Genomic DNA, 25,630 nt, shown 5'->3' on the forward strand with positions numbered 1-25,630 from the left:
CCCATCGTGCACCAGGATAAAGGCAGAATGGATGGATTTCCGGGTGGGGGGTAGTTGAAGCTTCACCACTGAATCCCCCCCTTCACCCCTGGTAGATGGACTGGAGCAGCTGAGCTGACGAGCATGTGACGAGAGGGGGAAATCAGCAGCAGCAGAGCGGCTAGTAGCTGCATCAAGCACCACGGTGCAAGCAGAGCATCCTGGGAAAGACGATTGATTACTTTCAAAATAAAAGCATCACTTTTTTTTTTTACCAAAGACTGACTGATCATAAAACAGCCAATATTCACGTGTATTGCCGTTATTTGGATATTATTCTTCTTCTTTGGCATCTTTTGGAAGCAGTATGATTCGGTCTGGTGTTGTTGATGATGGTGGCTCAGTTCCACATTTCAGCCAAATGTCTCTGCGCAAAAAAATAGTTCCCTTATTTGATCTTAAAGTGTGTTTGTGCGTAAATGGAAAGTTGCTCCTATGTGTAAAAAAATAGAGATGTTATGTTAAAATTTTCATGCATTTGCAACGCTATAGGAAGATTAGCAGTTAATTTAATTCTATGCCTATTTTAAAGGGAAAGAAAGTTATGTTACAGCAACAACTTTTCTTTCATTTCTACCACAAAAACGACTTGTAACTTGACTTTATTCTGAAAAATACACCAGGAAAAGAGGTCCCCCACGCTAACTTGACACTATCGGCATATTTTCTGTGACTTCGTGCAGTGGCCGAGGTAAAACACGACCGCAAACTGGAGCAAAGCAGGTGTAGCATTCAGAGAGTCCTACTTACGCGTGCAGCCGGTTACAGTGACATTTAGAGTTTAGGAGGCGTGTGCGTATGTGTGTGTGTGTGCGTAAGCGAGAAGGCGAGCGCACGCCACTGTGCATCCACAGGGGATTTGATAAGGTGGTCCCTCAGTCCGACACCAATTAATTCATCGGAGGGTAGAGCAGTTTAAGGGCGGAGGACACGAGGAGCCAGGAGAGGCCGTGGCTGCTCCGGAGGGCTGTCACTTGATGTGTTAGCGTGTGTGTGCACAGTGAGGGATTATCAGTGCGCACGTTATGCGGAGCGCAGTTTTTTGGTGATGCATTCAGTCGGGAGACGTGCAGCACGGGGCAGCAGTGACCGTCAACCCGGAGTCTCAGGGGGACAGATTTAGCGCAAACAGGAGAAGAAAACCGACTGGTTCTGTGGGACACCTCTGCTCTGTGCATCACAGGATTTCGACTCAGAATATGTTTTATTTATGTTTTTCATGAAGGCTGCTGTCGTGGTGCAGAGTGAAAGTCAAAAGATGCGCACCGCTGAACAAAGGATTTAGGGGGAAACAATCACGAATCTCGTCCACATTTTAATCCCGACACCCCGGGGTGATCGTCTCCCCTCTGTTTTGACTTGCTGAGAGTCGCTAATCGTGGCCGTGCTTCCTCTAAGGACAACAGAGACGGGCTGAACAACCTCTGGTTCCCAACCTGGAGCTGGAGGAATCATCTGGGCTGATCGCGCACGAGCCCATGTGGATGGAGAGAGAATACGCAAACACCGCGAGCGCAGCTCAGTCCGAAATGTGACATTTTTACTCTGCCTCACACCGTAGCTGACATCTGTGCCACCGCCTTCGTCTCCGATCGGATCTGTTTATATCGATTAAGGTACGTGCTGATCACCATGTAGCCCATGGGGTGTTGATTAATGAAGAAGGGGGGTGCAGGAGTGTGACACCCTCGTGAAGATGCTTGATTTATTTTCACGAGTGGTTTAGCCGAGGAACACTCAGGGGGCTTCGTGTTTTGAATGCATTGTTGTGATGTGGCTGTTTAGAGGCTGATGTGGAGCTTTTGCATCACTGACAACCCCTGGGGAAGGCGATGTCGATGCACCAACTGCAGGTGTATGCGTGTGTGTGTCTGTGTGTGTGAGGCAGAGAGGGCACGCAGTGATGTAGACATGTTACAAGATGTACAATCACACACAGGGCTCGGCACATTACGGCCTTGACCTCAAGGGGCTTTTAAAGAAACTATGTGGAGCTTAACTAAGACATGTCCACTGAGGGCTTTGACCGGTGTGATGTTTAATCACAGATTAGCTGTGGCACATTTTTCTCACGAGGATGAAAAGGTTGGTCTCTTTTAGCTGCGCCTCCATTTCCAACCCACAATGCATTGGTTGTATTTTAGGAGTGTCAATCACTGCTGCTTTCTTAGGCTCAAAGGTTAGATGTCATTCTTTATATTTGGATCGCACACACACACACAGGCACAAACAAGAACGCGCACACACCTCTGCAACAATGCTGCTCCCTCAAACAAACACACTCTTCTGGAACCCCCCAGGGACCCTCCCATGTGGCTGGTATTGTTGAGAGAGGGGGAGCTGAGCTGAAAAAAGAAAAGAAAAAAGAGCGTTCTCTAAATGTGTGTTTGCATTGAGCTGCTCCTTAGGTCAGCTAAAACTGAGGGTGTCCTCTATAGAAGAAGTGTCCACCCCCTTTCCCCACTCCCACACCACTCTTTAAAACAAGAGACACAGACCTGACTTAGCCGTCCAAATAGGAACAAAATTGCACTTAAATGCCCACTTGAGCCCAATTACGCAAAGGAAGTTTGTAAGTGAATGGAAGTCAATGTAAAGATCGCCTGTGTTGTTGAATAGACAGATGATGCATTAGCCTCCAGCCTCTGGTCAGAGCAGTATTTGTGTCTGAGAAAGCTCCCGGGGTTCTGTTTTCCATCATTAATCAATATTCAGCTGAGAGGAGTCGCTTATTCTCAGGCTGTGCTTTCGTGAGTTAGTTATCTTCCTCCTGGGAGAAGAGGATGCCACAGTATTTCCTCAGGGCTTGATGCCATATGTACTTTGTTTGGACGAGTGTGTGTGGTGGGGCTTAATATGTACACATGACACAGCTGAGTGAGTGAGTGAGTGAGCAGTATGGGGAGACACTTTTACGTACATGAGAACTGCCCCACCTCTTAAACCTGACACGATATAACAAATAGAGTCTTGTGAATGTAGAGATATGAAACCAAAATACCAGAGCAGAAGAGTCATACCACAAACAAGTTAAAGCTCCAGTAAGGAACTTTCTCTGTTTGTGTTGATTTTGGCGCCCCCTGTGGACAAAGTGCATGATCTTCTTTGTAGGTGCTGGTTGTGTTTTCTGACAAAGAGAATCTGAATTAGGGCTGAGAAATTAACCGAATTGAAACAGACATCACAATGTTACAGAATGCAATTTTCAAATCACAATGGCAACAATTTAAAGAAAAAAGAAAAAAAGAAAAAGTTTTATCTATGAAGGGTATATAGTAGCTTGTACTTAGCCTACGGAAAGAATTGTTTATATGTTGACACGATCATTTGTCATGTTGGTCACACTATAGAATGATTTATGGGGAGTATTTAGTAAATATTACGGAAGCCCCCCCCCCAAAATTAAAAAATAAAAAAATAAAAAAATATAATAATAATAATAACAACAACAACAACAATAATAATAATAATAATAATAACAATAATAAAAATAAAATAAAATATATAAAAAAACAATATTAAAAAATAAAATTAAACAATAATTATAATAACATTAATAATAATAATAATAATACATAAAAATAAAAAATAAAACAATAATAAAAAATAAAATAAAACAATATTAAAAAATAAAAAATAATAAAATAAAATAATAATAAAATAATAATAAAATAATAATAAAATAAAATAATAATAATATTATAAAACAAATAAAATAAAACAAATTGAATAAATCAAAACAATAGTAATAATAAAATAAAACAAGAATAATAATAAGATGCAATAAAATAAAACAAAAATAAAATAAAAAAATAAGTAAATGAAAATAAAATATCAACAAATAAATGAATAAATTGTGTGCTTAATCACAATCACAAAAATGGTCTAAAAAATTGCAACTAGATTATTAATTGTTCAGCCCTTATCTGAATGCTGCTTTCTTTTGACTGATAAACTTAATACTTTCATGAACAATTACTCTGAAAAAAAAATTTATAATGATTAAGGAGTATTCATGATTACGAATTACAACACATAATGTTGGCCTGTTTTTTGGTCTTGGTTCGCTTTTGTAGGCCGCAAAGAGGCGTTATGGTTTCATAACGAGCTGATAAATCCTCGCAGGAGCTCTCAGCTACCAAATTCAGAGTAACACTTGCAGATGAATTGCAACACCACCAGTAGCACAGTGAGATGTTGGCGGTGCACACCCTGAAAAAATTACACTAAGCTGACTCAAGATGCAGTATGATCAGAAAGGTCAGGGTAGAGGCAGACAAGGACCACAAGGAGACCTGCAGAAGTTGAAGGAAACTGTTCTGCGACTGTGACGTTTGTGCTTGGAGGAGGATGTTGAAAGAAAAGGGAAAGGATGGATCATCAGCTCTACCTACTTTTTGCCATCACTGAATCCAACTTTGTGTTAATTTTTGCCGTGACTATTGTCTCAGCCTGTACATGTTGTTGCAGTAACCTGAGTTATGAGAGAGATGTGTTCATGACACACAAAAGCAGGTATTTCTCCAGAGTTCTGAAAAGAGTTATCGCACCAAAATAAAAGTCAAACTACCCGAATGAGAGCACAAGTACCAAAATAAGAGTAATAACACATGTATTTGTAGCTCACACACACGCAGACGGACGCATGCATGCTCCAGGCACTCAGCTCGCTCCAGTTCTTCCACCGCACATCCGGCTGTTCCTCCTGCTCCTCTGATCACAATCTAGATTTGATCTTTTTGGGCCGCTCTGATCAGCCTCCTCTCGATGCTCTGGCTTCATCAATTATAAAAGATGCTCATTGATATCGCATGTGGGCAGATCACATGACACCTGAGGGCTGTGGCTGGTTTCAGGGCGCATGTTTGGGGTTTGGGATGTCTTCTCATCTGACTAATGACGCAGCCGTCAGTTGTTGTTTGAAGAGGAAGAGGAGAAGGAAAAAGGTGTGTGTTTGTGTGTGTGTGTGTGTGTGTGTGCGTGGGGAGGGGTGTACTGGGGCTGTTAATTGTTAAGTCAATTAGCATATGGTCTTGCTGTGAGCACAGTCACATGGTAATGAGGCCTAATTAGGATGTCTCGGGGTGTCTGAAGAGGCTGGGGAAAATACTTCCACTGTCAGTTTCTCCATGCTGCCAGCCAACCAGGAGGTCTGCACTCTGAATGGACAAACACTCCTTCAGTCTCACCATTCAGTCCCTTTCCCTGTCCGTCTCAGCCCTGTTTCGCTCTGTCTTCTTTTTAGACTCCTTTTCCATATTTAGCTCTCTCGTTCATCATGCCTGTGACTTCGGCTGCACCCCTTCCATTCCTCTTCTTTCTATCTGACACCACCCGCTGCGAGGGATTGGTGACGTCACGCTGAAGGCTTACAGACACGCAGAGATTTGAGACACACTCAGGCTGATCAGATTATGTATTGTAACTCAAGGTTATTGTGCATTTGATCTGAAGGAAGGAGGAAGTTGGAGGAGTTCCCAGCGTCAGCCAGCTGAAGTTTTCTGCTTTTTGTTTGAAAAGTTTAACAAAAAAAGCTGTGAAACCAACAGATTATCTAAGGCACTTTCTAGACCAGTGCTGCTGCTAATGACAGTCTGAGGATAAACTGGAAACATGCATTAAGCATCTCTCTGTTGCTCTCATGTGATGTCTTTTTAATTGCAGCATTAACGCAGAGACATTTCTCTATTGCTGCCAAGGACATCTTGTGTAAATTGGCCATGCTTTTGTAATGTTCTGTGTAGGAGGTCCCAGACTCCAGATGAACCCACGATGGGAGAGGAAGGCCGTTTCTGGAAAGTCACAAGTTCAGGGATTTACAACAAGCATGTGTCCTGTCAAAGTGCCCTTGATTTACAAAAATAGAGGGCTTGAACAGTCCAAAATGAGAAAAATTTATCCCATGCTTCAGACTCTTAGAAATTTTAAAAGTGGTTGTTCAAATTTGAAAATTCCAGCTTGGCGACATCAGAAACACATGTTGTCACGCATAAGGAGACCTTTCACAGCAGACTTTTACCCTTTGAGAAAACACAAACCAACTCAAAACAGAAGAAGGGACTTTCTTCAGTGACAGACTGTTTGTAGGAGCGTGGAAGCATTTTTGTGTTTTTAATCCATGCTCATTCTATCCACATGTGACGCCGATTGTGAAGTTGCACACACAACAAACAACAACAACATTTCTCCATATTTAGCTCTAAAACATCACTTTTTGTTCAGGTTAAGAGAAATATTCGTGAAATATATTTCTCAAAAATTTTATATAAATGTTGAATGTTTTTTATTAATGTTAAATGTGATAAATAAATGTCCTGATTCTAAATATTTAGCTACGTTTCTAAACATTTAGTTTTCATTAGGGGTGCACCAATCACAATTTTCTGGCCAATCACCAATCACAGATCTTTAAAAAGCCTGACCTGCCAATTCCGATTTTTATTTCTTATTTTTTTTATAACTGACAGCATTTATCTTCAATGTTCCAATCTAATTTTAGTGAAACTTATTGAACAAACAAATAAATCTTTATGTTTTAACTTAAACAACCAATGAAGTGTCCTGAGTTTTAGGTCTCAGAGCAAAAAGGACCAATGGCTGGCTGTTTTATAGGTAAGGATTGGTCAATCACCCAAATTAAGGAAATTGGCACCGGGGCATGTCTAGTTTTCATTCTGAATATTTTGCCAAGATTTCTAAGCATAAAGCTTTAGGGATTGGTGCCTTTCACTTTTGAGTGATATGGTACTGATGCCTGATACCTGGCAATTGGTACCGGTACTCAACGGTACCACTTTTTGGTACTTTTTTGTGTTTATGTGGTAAAAAATATTGATTTGTTTAATAATAAAATATTACATTTATGTTAATTTGCTCATTTTCCTTGTTTAAAATGTACTGTAGGATGCAATTTTTCTCCAAACAACACCAATCCTGTTTCTGGTCTAACCCGGTCATGACAATTATTGAAATGGATTTATAGCATTTTGGAAAAGAACTCTTTATTTAGAATTTGTAGCTAAATATTTAGAAAAAGAAAAAGATTTAGAAATCTTGACTTAATATTTAGAAATCATTGTAAAGTATTTAGATATAAAAGCTAAATATTTATCATGAAAACTGAATGATTAGAGACGTAGCTAAATATTTAGCCATGTATTTATAACATGTATATTAGGGGTGGAAGAAAAAAAATTGATGTACGATACATAGGGATTTTTGTTTGACAATATCAAAATCGTGATTCTTTGTCAAAATTTTTTTTTTTTGTCTTATTTAAATTCTTCATTTCAGTCTTTGTTTGTAAAATGGATTGGAAAAGAGATACCACTTTTCTCCAGTAGAGGGTGAAATGTTTCTCTCTGACTCATGTGATGTGCATTTTATAGCAAAATATGGCTCTTGATATAGTCTGTAGACATTATTATCCTCATCTAACTTTTCCTATGGTCTTGTGTTAAAAAAGCAAACTTAGAATCGCAAAAATCGTAAATATCCAAGAATCGTAATTTAAATCGAATCGGCACCCCAAAAATCATAGTAAAATTGAATCACAAGGATGTCATATCATCCCAGCCCTAATTTATATATAACGTTTAACATTTATATTTTTCATAAATTTTTCTCTAAATCTGCATAATAAGCTATGTTTTGGAGCTTAATATGGAGAAATGTTATTTGTAGTGTGTGCAACTTTACAATCAGCGCCCCATATTCGGCCTTTCCCAATTTAACATGACTGTTTTTCTAAGGCCTTATGTAATCCTTGTGTCTCATGCAAGATGTAAATTTATGCGCTGATGGAAAAGTAAAGGTCTGTTAGTGTTGGAGAAAACAGTGCAAGAAACATCCGAGAGCAGCTGCCGGGACCCGTCCTGCAAATGACCTTCTCACCCCAACAGCTGGATGAGTATGTGTCCCAGCCGCGTACCCACACACATCTTCCTCCTCAACCGCAGTCTGAATATAAAATATAAAAGCAGGAGTAAAAATGTGAATGAATGAGTCGTCAAAATGCAATAATCCCCCCCAATTATCACCTTCTTAATTAGGCAGCATCTGGTTGTGTGCTTCGTCTGATAATTAAAGGAGGATGTAATTGTAGCTGGATTTCCTCATCCCTTCCAATCCAGCCCAGAGCAGATTTAAAAGACTGCAGTGCTGCACATTTGTGCTCCCACCGCCTGTGATCCTGTCTGTTGTGTCAAACAGCAGCTATATGGAATGCACGCTGCATACTTGCCACGTTCAGCTCCATGTGAGAATGTGGTGCCCCCTCACACAGATGCATAATACATGCCACCAAGCAGAATGGGATATTTACATGCAAATAAAGCCAGCACACACAGGCGCTGTGCCAGCCAGCCAGCCAGCCAGCCAGCCAGCCTGTTGTGTACGTGCATGGGAGACACGTGCAGCATGAATACATGTAAACCCGACTTCGTGCAGAATACAAAACTAAGACCGACCTCTCGGGTGCCAGCAGGCTGCTTTGGCACCAAGGAACACGATGCCTGAGAAACAGTAGCCATGCAGCAGAACTGGCAAGGGCTGGATCCTTCCCCCCGTTACATAAGATACACAAGAAGAAAGGCAAACGGGGGAAGGAGGGAGGGAGGAAGGGGCACGAGGAGGGAAGGAGAAGAAGCCAAAATGGAAGGGAGAAGGTTTTGTTTGGGATTAAGAAGGAAGAAAGAGGGAGAAAATGTGAGGAGAGGAGGTGTGTGAGGCGCATCTTTCGCAGCTTGTCTTCAAATGTTGCAGAAAGATGAGACGCCTGCTCTTGAGGAGAGGTGGCATCAAAATCCAACGAAACAGAGGATTTTTTTTTAATGGCTGCATGGAGCGGGAGTGACAGGGAGAAACATGCCTCGAAAGATGGGAGGGAGGGGAGGCAGAGAGGGCGACAGCATCGTCCGTGCTGCACAAAGCAGAAGGCCACGCTTGTCCTCCCTCTTTCTCTTCACATGACTCATATTAGTGAGAGGCAGCGGAGGACTGGAGTGTGTGGCATGTGGTGCTGTAGGTGTGTGTGGAGTGCAGGTTTGCAGAAGCATCAGTGATTTTGCACATGTGTGTTTTGCCCCTGTGCAAAAAAGCAGCATCTGTGCAAAAAGAGCTGTGACTGGATGAGAGGATGAAGAATCAGTCACTCACAAGCGTGCTCTGAAGTGTGAACACTTGTCTCCATTTTTGTGTTTTAACAGGCTGTGTCATCAGGAAGTGACAAAACATGGCAGCAAAGCCAGACAAAAAGAAAAGTGCAAAAATAAAACTAAAAGAGGAGCAGTCTGCGTGGCTTTTTGTTGTCTGCATCCAGGGTTATCAAGCGGCGTCTTAAAATACAACCTGATTGATGTCGGATTAGGAACTCAAAGACGAGGCGTGAAAGCATGCATGTTTGAGCTGCATTTGTGGACGTGTGAGGCTCCAAATCTGTCTTTTGTGTGTCTGTTTTGGGTGACTCATCCCTCAACACAAGCACTCATGGATGTTAATGTACCACAATCAAAATAACCAGCGGCGCTGAGCTTCTGCAACCAGGAAGAAAGGAGAGGACAGGAAGCGCAAGGCTGAAGTAACGGCAGGAAATAAGGGAGGGGAGAATTTTAGTAATGAGGAGAGGGTAGGAGGAATTTTTAGGGTGTGAATCTCTGAAGGATACATGAAAGAGCTCTGAGCAAATGAATATGCACAAACACACATATGCATCTTTCATTATGTTCCCTCTGGGGCTTCACTGAAATACACGATGATAGTTCAAAAGTTGTAAACAAACGCTGACTTACAATAACTATATATATATATTTTATGGATATTAGGACAGATACATCAAAGTCTGTTCATAAACAGATGAAAGTATCTGAGTGCGCTGCCTGTGAGGTTGTGTTTTATGGGAATGTGGAAATTTCAGAAAAATTTCAACACTCGAGTACGTATCTGGACAGACAGGGTGGGCCAGAAAGATTTACCCATCGTATATTTCTATTTTCTTTGCTTAGCTTTTGTCCTAGAAACATAAAATTTGGGATAGTTTGTCTTAAAATGCATAGCTTTTGATGTACCTGAATTCATTTGTTTACTCCTAATGATTGTCAAGTATGGCATAGAAGGGCAAGTGCGACCAGATTGTGGCCTTGAAGGAGGCTGGACTGACAACGATGCAAATCATGGTTGGAAAAAAAAAAGAAAAAGGGGAAAAAAAGAAAAAAAGGGAAAAAAAAGAACAAAAAAAAGGGAAAAAATAAATAAAATGGGGGAAAAAAAGAAAAAAAAAAAAGAAAAAAAAAAAAGAAAAAAAAAAGGAAAAGGAAATGGAATATGCAAATCATGAAAAAGGTGAATGTTTGTCATAAGACTGTCAACAATGTCATAGAAGGATACAAGGAGACTGGCAATGGCACCAGCAAGCCAAGCCCTGGAAGAAAACGTTCAGTCCGGACCAAAAGGGTTGTTGAGATGGTGAGGAAGAGAATCCAAAGGAATCCTCGCAGGAGCATGAGGGCAACAGCAAAGGAAGTGAACATCTCAAGAACTTCACTGAGAAGAAGCGTCAAACAGGATCTCGGACTGAAAGCACTAAAAATGCAACACAGACAACTGATTTCAGCTGCTTCTAAGAAAAAACGGCTTGACGGGGAAAATGATGCTGCAGGAGATCCAGAGTGTCGCAGACAAAGTCCTGGTTTGGTCTGATGAGAAGATCTTCACCGTTCAGGCAGTGGTCAGGTCCCAGAATGACAGGGTTTATGCACATAGTGCACAGCACCTCCCCAAAGGCTGCAGAACTCATTTTCATTGTCAGAAGCCAGCTGGAGTCATGGTGTGGGCTGCTGTTGCATCTGATGGCTCAAAGTCTCCTTTGGTCCTCACTCAGGAGGCTGTGAAAGTGAACAGCCAGGTGTACCTTTAAATGCTTGAAGAAAAAGTGTTGCCTTGGTGTACCAATGGGTTTGGAAACGAGTATGTCTTCCTACAAGATGGTGCACCAGCTCACACATCCACCCATCCTCCGTCAAGTCCGGACATCAATCCAACGGACTTTGCGTTCTGGTCTATCCTGGAGAGGGAGGTTTCAAGAGTATCTCACAGCAGTGTCACTGCTTTGAAGACAGCTCTGATGAAGTCATGGTCAAAACTTGATGCAGAGATAGTGCGGCGCTCATGCCAGGCAGTGCCAGGTCGTCTCCAGGCTATGATAAAGGCAAAGGGTGGCCATGTTGAGATGTAAATCTTTTTGGTGACAGAGAATAAAGTATAGAAACTGTGTTCAATGTTTGTTATGTTTGTCTGCAAGCATTTTTGGATAGTGCAGAAAAAACGATGGGTAAATCTTTCTGGCCCACCCTGTAGCCGGGTATCTGGGAAACCGCATATGTTTTTATACGTCCACGCGAAACCACAGCTTAACATCAACAAAAACCATGTTTTCTAAAAACTCCAGCCAAAGTGAAGATTTTGGAAAACTCAGGTTTCCTGGTTTCATGTTGTTGCCATGAATCTGAGTTTTCGTTTCTCAAACGTCACAGCTGAATGATGGGGGCTCATTCTGATTGGCTGGCATGGGTTTTATGTCTGGAAGACACTGACAAATATGGGTTTGGCATGCTTTGAACTGCACTTTTGGTGAATTTGCCTGCTGGGTGTGGACGAAAATATAAAAAAAAACAAGGGAGGGATATTAGTTTTTGAAAATACCTGGCTATGTGTAGACATGGCCGAAGTGTTGTGGTGTTTCCTCCAGATCAGGGGAAGGCAACCTTTTCCATGACTCAAGCCACTTTGAAATACCATAATGTCCAGAATACCAATCCTTACTTCTTTTATAAAATCATTGATAGTCATTGAATGGTTTTCCATGCTAAGCTATGCAGTGAGAATTGGTATATCTTCTTTCCGTTGCCTGGTTTTTGACAGCACACCGGAAAAAACTGAAATCTTATCAAGTGTTATTGTCTTATTTTCAGAAGAAAATGTCTATTTAGACTTAATATGAGCCACATTCACCTGACCAGTCCAGAAAATGTTTCTTGTTTCAAGTTATTTAAAGACAAAAATGAGGTCTGAATTGCTTGTAACAAGCAAAAAAAACTGCCAATGGAACAAGAGAAAAGTTACTTGTATTGAGACATTAATCTAGTTTTAGCAAATTTTCGAGCTTTTTTTTCTTGTTCCATTGGCAGATTATTTTTACTTGTTACAAGCAATTCAGAACTCATTTTTGTCTTTAAATAACTTGAAACAAGACATTTTTTTCTGGACAGACCAGTTGAATGTGGCTTATATCAATAATGAAGCTCTGTTTCTCATACTTTGCTAACAGGACTTGATGTCCTAGCATACCTCACTTTCACAGCAAAGGTGACTTGATACCTGGCCGTCTGGCAATAAATACATACTCCCTCATCCGACTATGTTGGAAGAACGACTGGAACTTGGTTTGTTTGCCTTGATAACACCGCTAAATGGGTGTGAGTGCAGACGAGCAGACTTACCTCCCAGGAGATTTGCAGTGATGCACTTACAAGACACATTCGCACTTGTAATGTCATGATTTACATTTATTATTTAATGTTATTTGTTAAATTTTACAGAAGAGCATTTGTGTGAGCATTAGTGTGCTCAAAGTGTTAAAGAGAGTACAACACAGTAGTTTCATGTATTCATTTAGTCCTTGGCCATATTGTAATTATTCTCTGCGTGCCAACATAAACAGCATCGTGTGCCAGCTGTGGCACCCGTGCCCCAGGTCACCTACCCCTGCTCTGGATGAACCACTTGTGAACTGCACACAGAGTAACTTAAGTCTGATGGGATTGACAGGAGGTGTAATCCAGTTTTAAATGTTTAATGAAGAAAAAATCAGATAAAATGGCGTGACGTGGTAGAAAATCCAAGTGCCCGTACCTGGAACTGTTTTCTGCTGCTCAGCCTTAATGGAGGAATATGTGATCTTTGTGTTTTAAACACACACTGGATGTTTTTTACTTTCACTTTTTTACTGTTAGACTACACATTTACATAAATAACAAACTAAGCATTGAAAACAGTTTATTAATGAACTGAAATGATCACACTGTGCCTCTTACATGAAGTAAAATTTTTAATAGAGAAGTTTTGAGACACTGGTTGATATGAATTTATAGGGTGAGCATAAAGTCTCTTAACAGTTTAAAACTAAGGCATACATTACAAAGGCAACTGATGAGCCATCTTTATCAGATCTGCTCCATGTACTATTCATGTACTGGGAATTGGATACTTTTATAGGTACCAATTCTGTCAAAAGTACAGGGTACCAACTCATGTAAAATCAAAAGGTACCATGTTTAGGTACCTAAATGCATCTTTGTGACTGTGAGGAAGTGGAAGAGTACACGATTTTCCATGCTGGACATGAAGACAGCATAGCACGGTAACATATTGAGGAATAAATATGTTAAATTTAAAAAATATAAATTTAATATCAAACAAATTGATATTTTTTACCACATAAACACAAAAAAGTACCGAAAATTGGTACCATTGAGTACCGATACCGATTGGTACTGGGCATCAGTACCGTATTGTTTCAAATATGAAAGGTACCCATCCCTATTACTCAGTAGTTATCAAAGTTTTCAATCACATTGTATTTGTGTATTTCAGGTTTCCTGCTGATAAAAAGGGTACTGTTAAATTAACCACTAAAATAATGACTACTCCTCAAGAAAAGGCACATAGTGTGTCATGGTTTATTGAAACTAATCGGAAACTACAGAACTTAGAGGAAAAGAGATCCACCGTCATGTTTGTCAATTCATGGCACAAGAAATTTACGAAGACAGGGACAGTGTTGGATAAAGGGAGGAGTAGATAACCATGAACACCTGAGAACACTGACAGGCCTTTCAGCGTTCTGCTACTAAATTAGTTGAAAAAAAAAAAATGTCAACATGTAATTCTCATTTGTAACAAATTCCAAGCATTTGTCTGTTTGCTTTTTAAATGTTTTTTTAATTGTGGAGAGACTTTTTGGATACCATATATTCCAATTTCAGACTCATACTTTGTTTCAGGGATGTCCTGATACAGATATTTTGACTTCTGATCTGATCCAAGTTTTTCATGGTATGTTTTGCCAATACCAATCCAATACTGATCTGATCGCTGTCTCTGATTGATCTCGTACTCTGTTGGGTGATTTTGTTGTAAATGACAAATCATATTTGTTGTATTAAAGTGAGCCCTGTTGGTACCTCCTTGAGGGACACTCACTTTACAAATGTTGTAAGACACTGTTTTACTATCATTGCTCTCCAAAGAGAAGTAGTCCCACACAGCGGACAAGGTTGTAACGTGGTTTGATTTACAGCAGCCGCAAAGCATGACGGTGCTGAAAACTGGATTGGTCCTGATCACATAACAGAATCTGATACTATTTGATTCCTCAAAAAAATGCCAAATCAGGTGCCGATACAGATCAGTGTATAGGATCGAGACATCCCTACTTTGTTTATTTTGTAATTTTGCTCTAGGAAATGTCAAAAATTGTCCATTGGATCACCTTAGATGAACACAGACGCCTTCAAATTATTCTTAAGCCAAACAAAAAGTCATTCCAAACGTGATTAGAATAATTTACTCCCTTAAATCAGGCATATTTGAACACCAGAATGTTTTATGTGTCCTCTTGGAAAGCAATCACTCCATTTGAGGAAGCACATTTTGGCAAGAGAGGACGGGTTTCCTTCCTTTCTGTTGTCATCCAACCAGTCTGAGCTTGATCACTTTGAGACTTGAAGCCGGTTATGCTGATTGGAGGTGCTAACTTACACATACAACAGCTGTAACAGCCCACCGTGTATTCACAGCTTTCAAGGTGTAAGTCAGAAAACAGGAAGTGTTTGTATCTAAAGATACAGGAGCAGAACTACAAGGCAGCATGACATGAAATCACTCAACAGCGCCTGTCTGCTACTTCTCAGAGAGACGTTAAAAGTCAGAAACATAAAAGTGACAATTTATACAAACAAACTGAGGCCTCATCTATTTATTGCGGATTCATAAAACATCTTCAAACTTCTGTTTCTATTTTCATGATCACATAAATCAGAGTGTCTCCAGCGCTATCTCTCTCTGGCTGTCTGGCCCAGTTATTACGCTCCAAGCTGGAAGGAGTGTGTGTGGATGTGTGTGTGTGTGACCTCCTGCTCTGGCTGGTGTGTATTTAAATCTTCCACTCTCCCCTGACGGGTCTGACTGTGTAACTCCCCCTGACTTACCGGCATGGAAAAGGAGCATGGGATATCCAGTGTCCTTTAAGTGGTGTGTAAATATTGTGGTAGAGTCTATTTGTGGAGTGTGAGACTTCAATGACTCTGAAATAAACCATCCAGAATGTAGCTTTCAGGCCTTAAATGTTCTTCATAAGGGCCGATTGTTGGACATACAAATATATGAAGCAGCTCAGAAAGAATTCCTGTTAGCTTAGCGACGTAGCGGAGAGACGGTTGACAGCAACCTGGCACAGAGACGCGTTTTCAGAGACTTATTGTGGTGGCTTAAATACAGATCAGCCTCTCATAAAACACCCAGGCTGTCAGGTGAAATGACAGCACTGATTATCCCAGCATAGATCCAGATGAAAAGAGTGTGTATGTGTGAGTGTGTGACAGTTGTGATGCATAAAGACGAATGTAGACTCAGAATTGGTGTTGCTGTCTGAATGCTGCTTCTTCCTCATCGAGACACAAAAGTATCTGAGGTTTGTTCGCAGGGCTCCAGCTGCTGCTGTGTATTATACATCACCTCTCGCTTTGCTCGATGCTCTGAGACGCCAGGTAGTGAGTAGAATTCCTTGTACACACTAGTTTTCTTCCCTGTATCTCAGTTTTTTGGAATTTAAAATATGCATGATGCAGCAGCTTTTCTGTGAGAGGCTCGAGCAGCTCCGGACACGGTCAACGCTCTGCCTCTGACCTGCGCCCCATATGCACGTTCAATCATTAAACAAACGGGACCATTAGTCCTAAAGTTCTATAATGGAACGGCCGTTTGGCTGCAGCGTTAGCCGCATGCACGACTGCAAATAATGGTCCAGCTAACTCATTACACCATGAAAGAGATGCAGGTGCAGATTAAGGCTGTATTCAGACCAGAAAAGTCCTTTGGTCCACTTGTTTGGTCCGGACCAAAAGCGGACTTTATTTTTTTCATTTAGTGCAGTTTGTCTTCAGATTGTACTTTTTGCAAGTGGACTATATTCTGTAAACAGATCCACGTGTGTGACGATCAGTGCTCTCTTTGGACAGCACTGACAGAATACAGACCTGGAAATGGAGGTAAACGTGTGTTTGTGCTCTTATTAGAGCTGCAAAATCATTTTCAGTTTTAAAGAAGGCTTAACAACACCGTTTCAAGTTTTGGAACAGCGAAGACGAATGCACGCAGCAAGGAGACGCTATGCTCTGCGTGTCCTGACCCACAACATGCTTGCAAAAGCGTGGCTAAACAGAAAACGGAGGATCAGGTATGAACCAAAGACGGTTAGGTTACGGTGGCTTTATAGGCCCAAAAGGCGCATGTATGGACCTTGGTTTGTATTCAGACCTGCTCCGGAGAACCATGAACCGCACCAGAGTTCGTTTGGAAGCGGACCAAGGCCACCTTGAAAAGTGGGTCTCGGTCCGGTTGTTTGGTTCGCACCAGGGTTCGTTTGTGTCTATTCACACCTGCATGGAAAGTCTGCACCAGCGTGAGAAACAAACCCTGGTCCGTTTAAAGAGGACCAAACAGTCCAGGTCTGAATACGCCCTAAGTCATAACTAAGGGGAACCTCCTGGAAAACCCCATCAAACAAACTTGAACAGCGCATCCCACTGCGCAATGTGACATTGAATTGACGTAAATTTAACGTAATTCTTGACGTCTAAATCAAGTCTCCTGAAGGTGCAGAAAAAAAGTTTTTAATACGTCTTTTTTGGATGTCGTATGGAGGTCAGGTTACCATCTAAAAAAGGTCTACTAATGACGTCTGAATGTTTGGATCCATTTTGAACGTCTCATTGATGCCTAGCTTTGGTCTGCAAATGACGTACAAATGTTGACCGTCATTACAACGTCCAAAAACGGTTAGTTAGATGTAAAAGTTTGTACCCATTTTGTACACTGCTCTGATGTCTAGATACGGTCCTCGACACAGCGACCCAACGTCTCCAACGTCCCATGTTTGGCGGGGTGTCTACCACTCATAAACAGTGATAAACCTGGCGAGCAGTGTGACTGAAAGAAGATCAGGAAAAGGTTTTTTAGCTGGAGAAATGCAGATTTTATTACAAGAATACACAAACAGCTGTTATCAGTGAGTCAATCATGTAAACAAAGAGAAAGAGAAAGTTTGGCGATCTTGAGCAGAGTCAATGCGTGTGGTGTTTCCGAGCGCACAGTAGAAAACCTCAATAATGAAATCAGTAATGTGAAACTGTAATGTCTCAAACTGTAATGTATTGCACAATGTCTGTCTTTGAACAGGCGCTGTAATCCTGCTGTTAGGGCCTGTAATGGTTAAAGCAATCAACTTTATTTTTCACTGTTAGTACAAACGGTCTGTTTTCCCCGCTAATGGCTTGTCATGTGTACGGGCCCAGCTCTCTGTGAATGACCTGAAGCAGCTCATCTGGACTTTTCCAGGTTTGTAGGTGTTTCTTTTTGGTAAAATGGGGCTTTTAAAAGGCTCAAAAACAGGCCGAGCTGTAGGCAGCGTGGGTTGTTGTGTGTTTGGAGGCTTCTGTCTTTCACCCTGCGTGAACTGCCGTCCTTTGTCTCGTCTCTAAAACACAGCAGTGGCTGTCTGTGTTGTCATTCACCAGCAGATAATAACAGTGGGAATGACTGACTGCTCAACTCTGCGTTTCATTTCCAGAAAAACTCACTCACTTTCTCTGTCTCCTCTTTCTCTCCACTCCTTCCACTGTCCTCTCCTGTTGATCTCTCAGACATGGCGTTCCTGCCAGTCCTCCTCCTCCTCCTGGTGTCTCTTACTCATCGTGTGACCAGTCAAGACTCCGAGGACTCTGAAGCTCTCCCGAGAGGCTGCGGATGGGGCCTTGTGCGACCCTACACCCTCCTCTGTGACCTGGACTCCATATGGGGTGTAGCTGTGGAGTCAGTTGCAGCTGGTGGGGTGCTGACAGCCATCCTGCTCGCCCTGATCCTGCTGTGCCGTTTACGCCACATCAGTGAGGCTGAGAAGCGCAGCGGCGTGGGACCCATCCTTCTTCTGCTCTTGGGCGTCCTCGGCTTGTTCGGCCTGAGCTTTGCTTACCTGATCGAGCAGGATGAGTCTTTATGTTTGCTCCGCAGGGCCCTATGGGGCCTCCTGTTTGCTGTCTGCTTCTCCTGTTTGCTGGTGCAGGGCGTCCGCCTGCGCAGGCTGGGCCGGGAGCGCAGGAGCCCTGGTGGCTGCGCCCTCACAGGTCTTGCGCTGGGTCTGAGCGCTGTGCAGGGCATCATCGCTGCTGAGTGGTTACTCCTGACCGTGCTGAGGGAGGGGAGAGCTGCCTGTCAGTATCTACCACTGGACTTCTCATTAGCCTGCAGCTACGTGCTAGCCCTCCTCATAGCAGCACTGACCGCCGCCTCTCTGGCCTTGTGTGCAAAAACACGCCAGTGGCGCTGCAACGCCGTCTGGCTGCTGGTGACCTGTCTCCTCTCGCTGCTGCTGTGGGTGGCCTGGGTGGGCTTCTATCTGTACGGTAACGCCTGGCTGGGAAGGTCCCCAGACTGGAACGACCCGGCGTTGGCCATCGCTTTAGTGGCTCAGGGATGGCTGCTGCTGATCTTCCACGCCATTCCAGAATCCCACATCTGCCTTAGACCTCCTCCTCAGCCCACCGCCCCAGACTACTTCGACACCTCCCAGAACTCAACACGAATGAGAGAGACCAGTTTTGATGAAGACATCCCTCTTTCTCATAGACAGTTTGTGGAGAACCAGGGCTACGGATACAGCGATGAGAACACTGCAGGTACGACGCAATATATCAAAGCAGACAGGATGAATATGTGCAGGCAGATTGTAGGTGGAATGTAGGCCAGAGTGAGTAATAGATCAGCAGGAAATATTTGCATGTGTGGCAAGAAAATAAGCACAGGAGGATATTTTTGTAGTTGTTTATCCGAGGAATAAATGCCTGACCTCTCTTTTTCTTTGCGTTTTTCGCTCCAGGGTTGAGGAGCGGTGGTGGTGCAGGGCAACATAACAGTAACACCGCAGCAAGGCCCAGCGCTCCTTTCCGCAGCAACGTGTACCAGCCCACCGAGATGACCATGATCCTGAACGGGGGAGCGGTGAGTACATCCTCCCAGTCACAGGTACACGCTGCTTACACGCCGCTCTCTCATTTCGACTACGCCGACAAGACTGCATGCACATTTGTGCGTTCCAGACCGTACGTCATTGCACAGGAATGAGGGAGAGGTGTGAGTGTGTGTGTGCTTTATCAGACTGAAGGTGCATGTCTCGTGAACCTGTGTGTATTTATAGCTCGTGGGCACATGCATGGATGGGTTTGACACAGATGGTCCCTCATCTGGCGTTGATTTGTGTGAGTGTGGGTGTGAAAGAGCTCCATAGAGGCGGAGATGCTATCTGTCCGCTGAATGATGCCACTGTCTGCCTGCTTGTCACACCTTTCATTACGCAGGAGTAATGGGCGCACCGGCTGGTACAGGTGGACTTATTTCCAGCGTACCACACCCTAGCACAATACATTAACTGTCTGGATGCTAAAATACTTATTCTTGCTCTCGACAGAAATTTCACTTAAAGTGATACTCCAGGATGGAACACGTTGGGTCCTATCACAGGTTAAGGGCAGAAATTACCCCTACAGCAGTGATTTTGTGCAGCAGAAGCCCAGAGCGCTCGCACCAAAGACCCCCCCCCCCCTGCTCCTCTGCCGGTTTCCTCTGCACTCAGACGGGGCCAATTTTTACTTGCCCAAAAACACAAATAAACGGACTCCCACCGAAAAAATTCGATATTAGTCTGCATTCTCATCGTGTCTCTTAGTCCTGGCAGACTACCTGCGTTTGATATATCTGGCACGCCGCGCGCGCGCGCGGACTGATACACTAAGCGGCGAGCGCCTCTTAGCCAGCTGTGGCTCTGCAGCGGAGGTAGCGCCGTCTTACGACACGATGAGAACTAGAGCCTTATTTAGCTGTGTTTTTGTGTGAAAATTCTCTAAATAAAGCGTGAATGCAGACCGATATCAGATTTTTTCGGTGGGAGTCCGTTTATTTGTGTTTTTGGTCAAGTAAAATATGGCCCCGTCTGAGTGCAGAGGAAACCGGCAGAGGAGCAGGGAGGGGGTGTTTGGTGCGAGCGCCCTGGGCTTCTGCTGCACAAAAACACTGCTGTAGGGGTCATTTCTGCCCTAAACCTTGTGATAGGACCCAACTTGTTCCATCCCCAAGTATTACTTTAAGGCCACATAGATTAAACTTCCACAAAGAACTGGTAATAAAAAAGTGAAGGAAACAAACCAAATGGCTGCAAAGCAACAACGTATTCAGACTGTTAGCACCGCAGAAACACTCTTCTCCGCCTGGATCTTATCACAGGTTTCAATTTGCTTTAATTCAAGAACAGGTCTCCGTACTTCGCAGCAAAACGATCCTGCTAAACTGGCTCCCAGAATACTGTCAAGACTTGAGGTGTTATGATATTAATATCGGATATCGGTCCTATATCAGCAAAAAAACAAGTATTGGTATCGTATCGGAATGCATCTAAGATCTCCGATATAAGCAGTTTCTGTTACCCATTGGTTAATAATAAAGGGGTCAGTTTTTCCTCATAAGTAATTTATGACAGTTTGCGTAAGACTCAGGGCCAGAAGGTGGCGAGGGAATCCAATCAAAGCAGATCCTTCTCATAGCATCTTTATTCGTATTCCTAAAGTTTCTCCTTTAAAAAATACATGGTGATTAAAAAAAAAGTAATAATAATACATTTATTGTGTATAGAACTTTTCAAAGTATTCAAAGACACTTTATAAAATGTGAATCATGCACTAAAAAGACACATTAAAAAACAAAACACATTGATTTGTGCATCAACAGTTAAAAGCATTTCTAAAGAGATGAGTTTTGAGTTGGGATTTAAATGTGGAAAAGGTCGGAGCTGTCTCAGATGTGTTTGGGGTCCTTGAGTTCTTTTTTTTTAGCCCCTATTCCATCACTGTGGTGATTTTCCAGAGAAAAATGGCGGTGATATGTCAGAGCTTTCATCCTCATCCAAAGAGAAGTCAAATTTAATCACACATCCATCCCTCCTCTCTGACTGAATGTTAAGCAAAGGGAATAAAATATATTAAATATGAAATTTAGCCTTCAATAACTTAAGATGAGTGAAATTCAGAGATTAAATTGTGAATCGAGGATAAAATGGGAGATAAGTATATCTATTACATAACAGTGTGCGCTTTCAGGGTTTTATGAGAAAAATAAAAACTTTGAATTAAAAAAAAAAATGTTAAGCTTCTCAAAAGTGAAAACATCTGTAAAAGGAAAATAGTGAAGTCAAATGTCCTACAAATGCTTCAGCTCATTGGTTTGCATTAAAACTAGGACATCTGAGAGGCTAATAAAACACGAGGAGGAGGTTAACGTTGATTAAAAGATGGTCATCGTTTGTTCCAAACCACAGAAGGATTTGCAGGGCAGCATGCGTAACTGGAGCCTGCTCAGCCGCTGTATGCATGTGTGCAAAGATGCATGTGTGACTGTGTGATGCTCTCCAGATTATTCCTGATTTACAAAGCTCAATTTTTCCTCTGCAGGTGCCCTCCGCTCCTCCAACCTACACGGGAAGGCAGCTGTGGTGAGCGAGAGGAAAGGAAAGAAGAAGAAGAAGTGTGGTAGGAAATGAAGAGGAGAAGAGGATGGAGAGGGTGAGGAGAGGGTGAGGAGAGTGAGGAGGGAAGGGGACCCCCTGAACGAAAGGCTCGTCTGGTTGGACTGAACTCTAAAAACGTGGACGCCAGCAGGGCCCTTTCCTTCGCTCTGTGTACAGACTAAAACACTGACTGTGTGCAAATCAAGTGACGTATGAGTGCATGTGAGACTGAGAGAAAGTAGGGCATGGAGGACAAAGCTGAAGCTCTTCTAGCACATTAAAAATTTCTAAAAGAAGGGTTGAAAAACTCAAAATGTGACCAGCAAGTAGCAAAACACAACGGGCGCTGACTTCGATCTGAAAACATCACATGCAGTTTTTTCTGTTTGATTTGCTCCCCTGAGACTACAGCACTGTAAGCATCCTTGAAAACTGTGAAACCTTTTTTTTCTTCTTCTCTCTCTGTTTAGCTCTTCCTGTCAGTCAGGATGTCTTTGCTGCTGCTCCACAAAAAAAAACAACGAAAACGCTGGCACTCAAACATTTGGCTCTGTCCTCCATCCATCCACGGTGTAGGTGAAGACTGAGCACATGGGCAACTGTACAGCTCGAGCACCGCCCTCTTCATAGAGTTCAGCCTCTGAGTGTAGAGAGGAAAAAGTGTGTGTGTGTGTGCTCCTTACATCCCTTACAACAAGCCTCCACTCCTCCCTCTTGATCTGTGTTTGCATTTCTCTGCTCCGTCTGTGAATAAGACACCTGACTCCTCTCACCTCGCCTCATCCTCCCACCTGCATGGACGCTTCGCAACAACGTGAAGACAAACTGTGAAGAACAACAATCGGAAAAGCAGCCTGGAGCGCCCTGCAACAGAGGGATCACAAGCTGCTACTGAACTACTCTTAAATACGATAATGACAGAGCAGAGTGCGTTCTGATTGGACGAGGAGGGCGTCACTTATCAACGGAAGGAGGCAGCGCAGCTTGAATCTAGGTCAGACTTTACTGTGTGTGCTGCTCTCCCACATCTCCGGTGGCCACTGGCGGTTTGAACCAGCTAGGAGAAACTGTCACTTTATATCAGCAGGAAATGGAGTGAGGAAATGAATCGGTATCCTGTTCTTAGTTCCTCTATCCGTGTTGTTTGTGTGCGTACATGAGTGTTGTGATTCAATGAGTATCAGAGGGAGGAAGGGGGCGGGGTTTGGAGTCAAGGTTACATTCTGGTGCTAAATTCTTCTCCACATAAGCTTCCTCCACTGAGGCTCAAACTACAGGTACAACACTGATGCAGATCCAGTATTTGTGTGTGAGTGACAGGCTATATATAGAGCCGAGGGGCTGGTGTGTTGAGATACCCGAGAGCCTTAGAGAGATCAGATTTACTGTGCCAGAGAGAAGGGAGAAGATCAAGAGTAGGAAGGGTTTAAGGGATGGAAGAGATGAGGAAGATGATAGTGTGAGATGGAAAGAAGGGAGAGAAATCCCAGCGACTTCCTCCCGTCAGTCTGACATGTGAGAAAATGGCTCCCTGGTCTGCCTGTGTGTGTGTGTGTGTTTTTCGTGACGTGGGGGCGGCCATGCTGCTCTGCTCTATGTGCTTGTCTTCTCCTTCCTCCCTCTTCTTCCTCCTCCTCCTGACTCTCTGTGGTCGGCTCGAACTTGCCCCCGCCCGCCCCGTGCCAAGAAGGACTCCTGTTTCACTGGAGTCTCTGTTTCTCACCCTCCCACTTTCACCGTGACACCAACACACTCTCTCTGTCTCTACACTGGAAACGCTGTGTACATAGTATTGCTGTAAAGCTTTGCTTGCTTGTTTACTCTTTTTTTAACTGTAGGCTTATTTTAGACACCAGTATCACATGACTGACTGGAGAACTGACGATTACAAACTCTTTTTATCTGGGGACTTTTTTTTAACTGGTTGGCGTTGTGTTCATACATTCGCTTGTTGTTCCTTTTATGCTTTTATTTCTCTCTTGCTGGTGTCTTTATTTTTTAAAATAGCTTTTTTTGGAAATACTTTGCCAACACTAGATATGCTTATATTTTTATTTTTCGTTTGATTAATGTTTAAGGAAACAACATGAGTTGTCATTTATAGGCTTTTACGTTGTTTGTACCTCCTGCAAAGATTCACAGGCGAGACAGAGGTCTTTGCTGTCACAGTCGCGAGGGTAAAAACAAAACTACAGGATACTTATTTTGGTGGAAAAACAACAACAGCACATCATGCAGTGAACTACAAATTGTTTTCAGATACTTCAAGGATTACAAAACACATAAAAACAGAGTAGGATGGGCTGAAAAAGTCAAACCCTCCTACAGTCGTTCTGGTGACACCCCGTCTTACAACCAACCTCGACTAAGAAAACACCACGTGTCACCTCTTAACTGCTGCTGTACGTTTATGTCTCACCCACTGGCTGTTCTAAAATAGGACTGGTACCAGGGAGCTAGCTCCATGCCCAAACAGAGCGTGCCATGCTCTGTCAGGCTGTGTTTGGTCCCTCCCTGGTAAGAAACAGACCACAGGTCTGTGCGTCGTAGCCCACGAAGAAGAGCGAGCTGTCCTCAGGGTTTGGGCGGTCAGAAAGGAGACAAAGTGGGGAGGTTTCAGTTCTTGTGAAGACTTCACTCAATGTGGAATACAAAAAAATAAAAGAATAACATGTGACTTTGTAGATTTTGCACTTGTCGACTACCTATCTGTGCATGCTTATCACCATTTCTACATGTAAGACCTTTCTCAGATGTACTTTTGAATACTAACTCTATTTATGTAAGGGTCATGTGACTGCAATCATAATTTCAGTGTATATCAGATGACACACTTATTGTCTGTGCTTTCTTAAACACAAAAGAGAGCGGGCTCTTGAGAAGCAAAGCGATACAAGTCAGGGGAAAGAGGTCCAAAATAGTTCGAGTCCCCAGAAAGGAACAAAACGCCATCAACACTGGACCTAAAAATAAACTTCCTCTGTTAGTTTGAAGACAGGAGGGAGAAAAAAAGAGAAACTTCTGGTGGTTATCGTCTCTGTGTGTAAAATCAAATAGACTGTGGTGAAATTTGCACAAAACTTCTATATGTTAAGTTTGTCATCCTCGGACGGCCCACTGAACACCCTTCGTCCCTGGGTTCGGCATGTCCTTGCCTGTCCTCTCCTGATTTGTCTTGCCTTCAGGCTGCTCCTGCGGGGCAGCTGACAGGGCTGATATTGGTTTTCACAGCTGTGACTGTGCAGTGACGCAGCATGCATATGTATAGAACTTTATTCCCCTGATTAGAAAAAGAAAAAAACTGTTAACTCTCATTTCTGTAACTGAATCAGGAAAAAAAAAGTTCAATAAAAGTGTCATGTTTGTAGTTAACTTTTAACTGGGTGTTGTGTTTTTATTCTCCTGAATCCAACCTTATTTTGTTTCTGACTGAGAATGAGCTACAAAAGTTATGAGTCTTCTTCCAAAGGGCTGATATTTTCATGTCTATTTCTATTGCAGGAATAAACTGGGTTTTTAAAAATTAAACACAGTAAAAGAGCCCTGCATAGATTAACATAACTCAAAGTGAGGCTGAGTTGTAAAGGTGGGTGCGCTGAAGCTTGAGACCCACCTCAGCTCCACCTCTGCTCATTTCAGCTCTGGTTGAGTCAGTTTATTCAACATGGTGGTGGCTATTATTGGGTTTATCAACTTTTAAAAAAGCTG

At 42.7% G+C, this 25,630-nt stretch overlaps 1 protein-coding gene across 2 annotated transcripts; it reads left to right on the forward strand.

The window, feature by feature from the left end:
• The first annotated feature begins 673 nt into the window (after positions 1-673).
• On the forward strand, positions 674-25,261 carry gprc5ba (G protein-coupled receptor, class C, group 5, member Ba). 2 transcript variants are annotated; one of them, XM_074696469.1, is made up of 4 exons: positions 674-1,655; positions 18,015-19,046; positions 19,247-19,392; positions 21,867-25,261. In XM_074696469.1, exons 2-4 carry the CDS (start codon positions 18,017-18,019, stop codon positions 21,909-21,911), a joined length of 1,221 nt encoding a protein of 406 aa, XP_074552570.1. In that variant the 5' UTR covers positions 674-1,655; positions 18,015-18,016; the 3' UTR covers positions 21,912-25,261. The 2 variants fall into 2 exon arrangements, with proteins under 2 accessions (XP_074552570.1, XP_074552571.1); XM_074696470.1 differs by having other exon boundaries at positions 678-1,655; positions 19,247-19,368.
• Positions 25,262-25,630: the final 369 nt, after the last annotated feature.

This window comes from Halichoeres trimaculatus, unplaced genomic scaffold, assembly GCF_033239565.1.
Source record: "Halichoeres trimaculatus isolate MK-OKI-2021-1 unplaced genomic scaffold, fHalTri1.1 fHalTri1_scaffold_20, whole genome shotgun sequence".
NCBI lineage: Eukaryota > Metazoa > Chordata > Actinopteri > Labriformes > Labridae > Halichoeres > Halichoeres trimaculatus.

Bases quoted from the DNA above. Each gene is read 5' to 3' on its own strand.
- gprc5ba (XM_074696469.1), top strand. From the start codon at position 18,017: ATGGCGTTCCTGCCAGTCCTCCTCCTCCTCCTGGTGTCTCTTACTCAT. The intron at 19,047-19,246 runs GTACGACGCAAT...TTTTCGCTCCAG, and splicing joins CAGCGATGAGAACACTGCAG to GGTTGAGGAGCGGTGGTGGT. The intron at 19,393-21,866 runs GTACACGCTGCT...TTTCCTCTGCAG, and splicing joins GTACATCCTCCCAGTCACAG to GTGCCCTCCGCTCCTCCAAC.